Source organism: Haliaeetus leucocephalus, unplaced genomic scaffold (assembly GCF_000737465.1).
Source record: "Haliaeetus leucocephalus isolate CR32 unplaced genomic scaffold, Haliaeetus_leucocephalus-4.0 Scaffold273, whole genome shotgun sequence".
Classification (NCBI taxonomy): Eukaryota; Metazoa; Chordata; class Aves; order Accipitriformes; family Accipitridae; genus Haliaeetus; species Haliaeetus leucocephalus.
The window spans coordinates 6,492,990-6,502,449 of NW_010972709.1; the positions used below are offsets into that span (position 1 = coordinate 6,492,990).

Sequence of the window (9,460 nt, forward strand, 5' to 3'; positions counted from 1 at the left end):
CAGCCAGGAAAAAAGGGACAAGTCGGATGGCCACGCATCCCACACCTCTTCCCAAACGGCGAGGAAGAGGAACGAGCTAACGAGGCCCTCTCCCTCGTCAGCAGCTCTATCCAGCAGAGCTCATCTTGGAGGCACTTTATGTATTCAATACCAGATTTACACCTAAAATGTGTTTTAGCAGTCTCCCATCCTGCAGGACTTCCTACGCGTGAGCCAACGAGCAGCCCCTGCGAGCTGCGTGGGGCTGGGAGAGCGGCGGGAGCTCCTGAGCCCCTCGATCTCCGCCAGCTACGCTGGGAGCTGGTCTCGCTGCTTCTGGAGAGGTGGGAGACGACTGCAGCCCCCTGTCAGGAGGGACACGGCATCGCACGAACCCTTGGGAAACAAGGGGGGGCACAGGGCTCTTGGCAGCCTCACAGAGATCAGCACACAAACGCCACCGCCACGACCAGCCTTTTATTCCTTGAAGAATACAAGAAACAGAGCCCTTTGTGTCTGCCAGTGAAGGCACAAATTCTGGCATTTGACCCCAGGAATTTGGCCTCCATTTCCACTAGAGTTGACCCATTGGCTGCTACAGGGACACCCCCACCGCCACAACACGTGATGGCAGGCGGTGCTGGGCTCCAGCCGGTAGCTGGTGCTGCAGAACGAGCTGAGCATAAGCCACAGCTGACCACGACAGCAACCTGCAAACTACCTCTGGTGAAGCAGCACCTGGGTGACGTATTTGAAGATGTATTTTGAAGCGGACTGACGAGTTTTAAGAGCACCGGACAGAACCTGCTCTGGGAAGCAGGCTCCAGCAACACCAAGGAAAGCAGCAGCAGCCCAGGAGCTCCACGCTTGCGTTAGCAGCGCCGCAGCAGCACCTCGGAGGTGGTGACGCAGGGACACATCCTGATGTAACTCACGCCCCAAGAACATCATTCCTGAAGGACACTCCCAAGCCACCGGCAAGCACTCACCTCGTGGAGCCACGTTCCGTAAACCCGCGTGGAGCGGTGGTGGGCTTGGCAATACGTATCATACGGGCCCCAGCCCATGATCACGGGCTGTGGAAACGTGAGAAATTCAGGTCCTGTTCTCAAATCCAGACGTGATGAGGAGGGGCGACAAGCTGGAGCGCGGCCAAGGCAGTCCCTGCCTGCCAGCAAGGACTCTTGCTCCGGGAGGAGGAGATCACATAGACTTTATCCACCAACACTCCGGTGCAGATCAGGACATCCGTTGTGCCCCGACCACTCCGCAATCCATCATCCACTGACACGACAAACCTCCCAATCCTGAAACGTCCCGACTAAAGCTGATTAAAACAGGCATTGAAATGTCAATGGCTTCTGCCTCATCAGCCAGCTATCTCGGCTAGCTCAAAGCGAGACAAGGATGAACTCTGGAGCTCCGTGGTACAGTATTTATCCTCACCTACTACAGTGTGAAACAAACACAAAACAGCAAACCAACCAACACAATTTCTGCTCATCTTGTAACTAATTTGCCTGTCTTCTACTTGTTCGCCTCTAGCCCTCTGAAGAGATGTGCACAGCAGCCTGTGCGAACAGGTACATGACTGGGTCTCCTGCTTCCCTGTTGGGACCAGACGTCTCCACACGGGTGACAATCAGCAAGGAACAACCTGCCGCAACAGACTGTCCCAGGCTGGAATCGGTACAAGAGAAAAAGGGAGTATATTGCAGGATTCAGTGATAACCTCTGCTGGTTGCTGAGCCTACCAAAACCATTGCTCAAGAATTACAAATGCCAACTTAAGGGTACAAGAGCAATCCACGATTTCAATTTATTTTCGTTTTGGCAGGAGAGAGAAAATGTAAGGAACAGAAAGCACTGCAGTAGCTGAGAACCTATCATAGCCCAGCAATATTCTCATTTTACAGTGTTAGCACATCTTGACTTCACAATTCAACAGACCGATGGCCCACAGTGGAGGAAGCTAGATCCCACAAAACCAAGTAAAACGAAATGCCATCTACACTCTCCCCCATAGCTGGTGCAGAGGTGTGGGGAAAAAAACCAAAACAAACAAACAAATAAATAAAAAGGTTGCCAATCAAAGATGAGAGTACATCTTCTCACAAAGATCTAATCGTTTTTCTCAGCTTAACCAAGAGTCCGAGATCAACATGCTGAGCTCCACCACAAGTTAGCCAGGCTCAACAATTTACAGCTTTATCCTCTGCATCTTGCTTCCCCCACACCCAAAGGAAAAAGGAAAAAAAAAATATAATCCCAAACAAAGGCATGCTGGGCCAGACCAAAAATAGTTTTGGAGAAGCAGGCCGAAAAAACACTCAGGTAGCAGGAGATAACATCTGCCTGAAACAAGAGCCATCTGGCACCAAGGAAAAAGCCACATGGAAGTTTATCCGCAACTAGTCAGCTATCCAGAGAAGGAAAAAACCCTCCCCTTTCGAGTTATCAGCACAGCCAAACCAGAAATGAACCAACAGAAGAAACAGAAAAGCTTCACACCAGTGCACTACAGCAGCCTGAGCCCTTCAGCATCAGTGTGAGAAACCCAGGAGGATGCTAGATTCATCCCGTCCACACAGGAGGAAAACCAGAGGCTCTGACAGATTAACCCAGGAAGCCCCAGGAATTCTGCCTTTAGCTAAGCTTTCCAATTTTCTTCTGCAATTTGGAGAAAACCAAAGGCTGCAGAAACATCTCCAAAGTCTTCTCAAGTACCTGACAAGTTTTGGCATAATATATATTAAATTGACTACTTTCAACTGGTTCAATTTTTTAACAGACTTTCTTTCTTCACACATGATCCCTTCCACTGACTTTTCATTAAAACCATCCACACATTCGATTTATCAAAAACTCTTTCTTGAATAGATGAAGTATTTTGAAGCAGAATGCTTTAGCTATGGAAGAAGCAATGAAATATCTATTTTTAATAAAAGAAAGGATTCAGTGATAACCTCTGCTGGTTGCTGAGCCTACCAAAACCATTGCTCAAGAATTACAAGTGATAAAACACTGATAAAACAAGTAATTTCTCAGGCAAGAAAGAAATTCCATTTTAAGAGTTTCAGTGATGCCTGCTGCCAGTTGTGCCTTCGTTGTTCTAGACCGCCTAAGACATCTCTCTCCACACCTTCCCACAAGCCAGAATCACGGGGGGGCTGCGAGCCTGCCCCCCGGCACGGCTTTCCCAGCCTCCGCTGCTTTGGCCAGAGCAAAGCCAGCAGCAGCTCAGCTATGACCCAGGAGAGCCAAAATGCTCAAAGCTGGTGACAGGGAAACTGCAAGGGACAGCACAATCCTGTTTACAGGATTTAGAGACGGAGAAATAGGAGACTCAGTTTTAACTCTGAGGTCCACGACTTTTCATCTTTTGTGATCATAGAGTATATTTAGCTCTGGTATGTAGCTTGCTCCCATCTGTGGGGAACAAGTTCTTCATATAAGTCATATTTAGAAGTGACCCAGTGTCCTTGCTACCAAATTATCAGCACAACTGTCTAGTTCCCTCGCTGGTGTCCTCAGTTCAGAGGCAGGCCAGTCAGAGCTGCATTTATCATTTGAATTACTGGGCATGTGTTTAATAACTACAGAGTTAGGGACCAGCATGCCAACAGCTGCGCAAAGGAAAGATGAGATCAAGTACAAGCTGGACCGCTCTGAAAATTCAGACACGCGCATGAGTCTGCCACATCGGGACGACGCGGCACCAGCCAGAGCAGAATGGGAGAATTTTGGATCTGCCGCTCCCCAGCTCCTGCAACAAGGGGAAAGGACTTGGGTCTCTGCTGCCAAGGAGGCTGCTCTCGTGCTGGTGAGGATGAAGGCAGAGAAGACAGCCCAACTCGAGCCATGTGCTGGAAAAACAAAGGTAGAGCCAGCTCAGCCTGGCTCTCCATCAGACGCAGGCACGCTGTGCCCCCACTGCGCCGGAATGGCACCTGGCACCCTTCACCCCGAGCCTGTCCCCCGCAAAAGGTCTACTGCTGCCCTGAGCTCGGCACGTCGTTTGCGTAGCCAAGCGCAAGGTCAGGACGTCAGACCACGCTCTCCTTTTGTATTGTTCTACAGGCCTACGCCAGACGCGGGACACGAGCAAATTGTGCCCAAAACCAAAACAAATTGTATACCAAGCCCTCGGGTCTGACACCAGCATTTGCTACCTTGAAGCAGATGTTCAAGAAAATTTGCAAAGCCATCTGATCTGCTTATGAATACATGTCTACCCTTAAAAAAAAAAAGGCAAAAAAAAAAAAGAGCTCTTTCTGACTGGCAAGCATTTGGTCTGAATAGCAGTAACCATGCCCGAGAACCAGCAGCTGAAGCCATTTGGAAAATGGATTTGAATGTTTTTTAGGAAATCCCCCCCCCCCCAAAGCATTCATGTTATTGGCACACGATAAACAACAGGTGCCGGGTGCGCCCTCCCCACGGGAGCTGCTTGTGACCGGCAGAGCAGGCTGGGGTCCCGCAGCGGGCCAGCTTTTTGGTAAATGGTGCAATAGGAAGTCGGAGCACGGGGGATGCCAGCTGACAGAGGCCGAGCAGAGCAAGGCCAGCGCGCGCCGGTTTACAAGCATAACCGCAGAGAAGATGAAAGTTTGTTTCCTTTTATTTTTAACCCAATAGAGAAGTTTTAAGGATAAACAGCTGCAAAGGGAGGGTGGGCTGACACAAAGAGGGACTTTCTTCACTTCCTAACTGCAGCGGCATCAAGGCATGAAATTTCAAACTCAAAGAGATTTAACTCTTTCCGACGCTGCCCGAGACCGAACGTGGGCCAGAGTCAGGGGGCAACCAAAATAAGCAACCGCACAAGGCTGGGCAGCGATGACATCCAAGGTGCAGATGCGGAAAGAGCTAGATCCTGCTGCAAGAGACAGCTCTATGTTTCCAAGAGCTCAGCCACTTACTCAGTCGCTGGTAGATCTCCCACACAGATAGCTCCTTCGCTGAGGCACAGCCACGGGAACGCATCTGCCATACGCTGCTCGCGTCCAGAGCGGCGAGCAGGGCTGCGAAGAGGAGAACCGGGGAATCCCTGTTCCCTGCACAGGCTCGAGCCTGTCCCAAGCACCGGAGTCGAGCAAGCAGAGGAGAGGACCGAGAGAGGGGCACCGAGCAGCTTTGCCATGTCACCACATACTCCTGGTCAAGCGGTCTACTCGGCTGCTCCTAGCAGCTTCCAAAAAGTTTCAGGTGTTTCTTAAAATTCTTAAAAGGGACACAGCTGCAGTAAGAGACAGCTCCATTTGGAGACAGAGGGTCTCCCCCTTCTCTGATCGTGTTAAGCGCAGCTCCGTGCTGGCCGGTAGCTGCAGGGACACACTGGCACTGCCAGCTGCCTCCAAGCAAAGCGCAGTCCGTAAGCTCCGAATAAAGCCCCCAGGCCTACTGCTGCTTCCCTAAACTCAGAAGCCAGATCTCGAGTCACCCCGACACAGACACGTCCTTTGCCTTGCATTACCGTTCAGATCTCCGGTTACGACAATCCAGAGACTACTTTTCAAAACAGGATTTACTATCGACTCCGCGCTGTCTGCTGTGCGAGTGCCTCCCCTGCCCGGACAGCAGGAGGAAGGAGAGAGGCTCTTCGTGGTTTCTCTTTCTGTTCCGCATACCCCAGGCAATAGTTACAGCTGCCATTTGGGTGCCTGGGGCTGGGCGGGGGGGAAGCCTTCAGTTTATAAATAATCCTCACTGATGTTTGGGTAATTTTCATAGTTTCCATTCATTTCAGGTTTCACCAAAAACTGCACTTTATGGCTTGATAGCTGGAAGATGACTGGCTGGCTTTCTCTTATTTAACTGCCTAGCAGTTAATGGGTTGTTCATTCATTTCTTCCTTGCCAAGTCCACCTTGCACACCTAGTACCCCGTGTCCCTTAACAATTGTCTTTCGGAAACTGCATGCCAACCCCCGGGCACAAACACTCTGCAGAGAGAGGAACTGCAGGAGGGAGAAGCGGGCAGCGTCGCACACCATGGGCAAAGCAGACGAGCCACTGAGCTTCATTTGGGGAAGGTCAGGATCCGCTCCACGCGGCGCAGAGCAAAGGGACAACAATTCGATGAAGTTTCCAAAGACAGACAGACTCTGATAAACTCCTCATCTATCCTCAAATCCCACCGAAGGCCAAGGAAATTGTGGGTTCAAGGGAATGCAAGAGCAGAGCCTGGCAGGCTCTTAATTTTGTTGGGTCTGCTGACAAGACAAAGAGGGAACCAGCAGCCAAGCTCCCTTGCTTGACGGACCACCTGATGCTTTGCTCAGAAGCCACAGAGCGGCCCCAGATGTGGTGCTCAGGTAAATGGCTCCACATTTTGCCAAACCCACATTTTCAGTGATTCTGCTGCAGCGATGACTGAATGCAACGAAACTCTTGTTTACTGATGCTTGCAAATAATGATATATAATCCTCTTCCTCCAACCCTCTAGTCTGCTGGTTCCTGTCTCTTGGCAACTGATAAATAATTTATAGTGGTCTCTGCTGCGTGTGCTAACTGCAGCTCTGACGGTTTAATGATGAAACCAACGCCTAAGAACTGGAACAGTAACTGTCTAGATCACAAGGAACACATAGTTAGTTGATCCCACACTCCTCTGCATGTGAAACTAAAAGCAAACCATTCAAAAAAGAAAAACTATGTTTTCCAGAGCTGCAGGGCTGCGGCTGCTGGGTAGGAACAGCACCCACAGGAACAGCAGATTATCTGCAAGAGGAACAGGCGTGCGCCGGCACCCCTGCCAACACAAGAAGTTTAACGTGCTTCACCATTTTGCTCTTTTCTGTTAGCATGCTTGGAAAGACTCATTAAGAGGCTGGTTTTATCGTCAACTTCTCTTATGCACTCCTGTGCAATTTGGAAAGCCTCTGGAGTTCACATCTCAAAGGTACCACTGCTGCCTGACACTGGGGGCTAAGAAAGCTATTGTAGCTCCCATGCAAAGAGAGCGATTACAAAGCAGCATCTTGTCCATGTAGACTACTGTGGCTCTTGCCCCAAAAAAAAAAAAAAAAAAAAAAGACTCTTCATTTCATGACAGATGTTCTTTAGTCTTTCCAACAGAGCCGTAACTACTTATGAAAACTGGCATGTTTGAACCGTACACAACACCCATACACTGGGCGTGCACTATTGTGGCAACACAGTCTCTTACATCCATAAACTCATTGGAATGAGATTACCCAGGCAGTTGGCAACTGCAGCCATGAGGGCAGAGAAGCGAAAGTTTCTTTTGTTGTTAGCAGATCCCTTTTTTCTTAAAAAAAAAAAAAAAAAAAAAAAAAAAAAACAAAAAACCCCAGCAAAACCAAAAAACTCCCACCCCCAAAAAACACGAGCAGAGAGCAGGAAAGGGATGAAGTCTTTCTGTTGACAAAGGCCAAAATCCCATCTATTTATATTACAGTCACACAAAAACCACAACAGAGCAGTGCTCAAAAGCTTTAAAAAATGCACCTACTTTCTTAATGCTCTTAGAAAATAATAATAAAAAACCCCTATCAATATTCACTTTCTGAAATGGTGTAAAAAAAGAACTGCATCAATCATTAAACAGTTAAATGAAGGCAGTATGACAGTCACTATTGTTCTCGTGAAGCACACTTGTCTTTTGCCGAGCAGCTGCCAGATCCTATTAGATGTATAAAAAGAGGACTTTTCTGACCGAGTAGGGATGGTATAAGCTATTGAAAACAGCAGACAAAAGCCCACTTTTGCAGACTATTCAAGCCTTGTATAACATCTGTCCAAAATCAATTTTTGACCTAATGTTACTTTCATTAAGTAACAGACTTTGTTTCCAATGCAATTTGTTTTCTAGGATAAAACTGTATCCTAAGCATTATTACGTGGGAAACGGCACAGAGAAGGCAGAAGATCTTATTTGAGAAACATGAGAACAAAATTTGCTTAATTGTTTTGACACCTTAAGTACTATAATAGAGAAACTATTTTCCATTTATTTGAATTCTTGTGAATTCTTAAAGTTGGCAAAGCAGCAAGCAATGCATTGGGTTTATTATGACTAAGATTTGCTGAGGATAAAGGAGGATCTTTGGGAATTAGATTAAAGCTGACAAATGCACAAAACTTCTGAAATCTTCACCAGAAATAAAGTACTCCAAACATTAACAACAGCTGTTGAAACTGTCCACTCTTGACAGCTAAGGCTTTTTTCATGCATTTTAAATAATGAGGAAGTTGATTCATGAATTTGATTTCAAAAAGACTGTTAAGAAACACTTCCACTTACCCAAAGGGTCTCTGAATGAAGGCTGGATGTAGTTGCTGCACACCTATGGTAAAACCTAAAAAAAAAATTCAGAAAAAAAATATTAACGAATGACATCCACTATACCATTCAACTCATTCTATAGAGGCATAATTACAACTCGGACCACATGTACGTGGATTTTATCTGCTATGCACGTGAGCAAATTCAGAGCCCCATTTAGAAGTGAGTTAATTTTCATATGCGTATGTGATATGCTCGAGGACCAGATGGGAATTCAGATTAAAGAACAGTGTGAAAGTTGAACAGACAATGGGGTATAACGCCTTACTTTACACACCGGGTACTGTGGTCGTTAAACCAAAAGGCAGAATGATGAAATGGATCTTACTGTTAATACCGATGTAACGAAGAGGATAACGGGAAAACAGATTAGCCGGGGAAGCAGACAGCTTTAACTCAGTTATATGAACTTAGGTGCTTAACACTAGTGTAACAGGTACGAGTAAGAAGATACGGAGGAGAGGTAACCGGACTACGCGGTGTCCTCAGTCGACAATCAGAACCGCGAGGGCTAAGCACGCATCATCAGATCAGATGAATCCAGCCCGCGTAACCTGCTTCCTCGTCTTACAAGTTATTCTAATAGATTGAGACGGGATCTCCTGGATGCCTCACCAGTTTGAATACTCCTTGGTTTTGCTCCCAAATAGGCCAGGTTCACGTTGGCTTTCCTGCCATCAATGATGGGGTTTGGGTCTTTGCACGCTCTTTCAGCTGCGGCTCTGTCCGCCATGGTCACCTGGAATTAAGCACAGCCTTGTTTGTAGCAACAGCGCTTTGTAAACGCTCCGGCAACAGGCGCTAAGTGGAATTTATTTATTGTTCTGTTTTGAATCAGGACCTAAACTCCGCTTCGTGCGGTCCCACTTGCATGGCAAGAAAAGAGGGCTCCCCCCTCGCCGAGTTACTCCGTTGGGCTCACACCGGTTGGGTTTTTTTTTTCCCTTGCCTTTCCACCTCCTCCCCCGTGCTTTTTTAAAGAAGTTGGTGGAGCCGGTCCCAAAACTCCCCAAAGCAGAGGCAGCTCGGGGGGGGGCGGTGGCAGCTCGGGTCCCCGCTCCCGAGGGCACCGCAGCGCGACCGCCCGAAACCCGCAACGGGGGGAAGGAGGTGCTGAAAGGAACGGCACGACCCCGGCCGGTACCGGGGTTTTTTTTTTCCTCCCGGGGT

The 9,460-nt window shown here is 48.1% G+C and overlaps 1 protein-coding gene across 4 annotated transcripts in view; it reads right to left on the bottom strand.

Annotated features, from left to right (window-relative positions):
- RBM38 (RNA binding motif protein 38) overlaps window positions 1-9,460 on the bottom strand; it is a 22,827-nt gene that overhangs the window by 5,727 nt on the left and 7,640 nt on the right. For all 4 annotated transcript variants that reach the window (XR_774490.1, XM_010569597.1, XM_010569599.1 and 1 more), the window contains 2 exons: window positions 8,906-9,029; window positions 8,249-8,303 (listed from right to left, as the gene is read on the bottom strand). Coding sequence is in view for 3 of the 4 variants with exons in the window: in XM_010569597.1 (XP_010567899.1) it covers window positions 8,249-8,303; window positions 8,906-9,023 (173 nt within the window). In the remaining variant the exon portion in view is untranslated. The remainder of the gene's footprint in view (window positions 1-8,248; window positions 8,304-8,905; window positions 9,030-9,460) is intronic.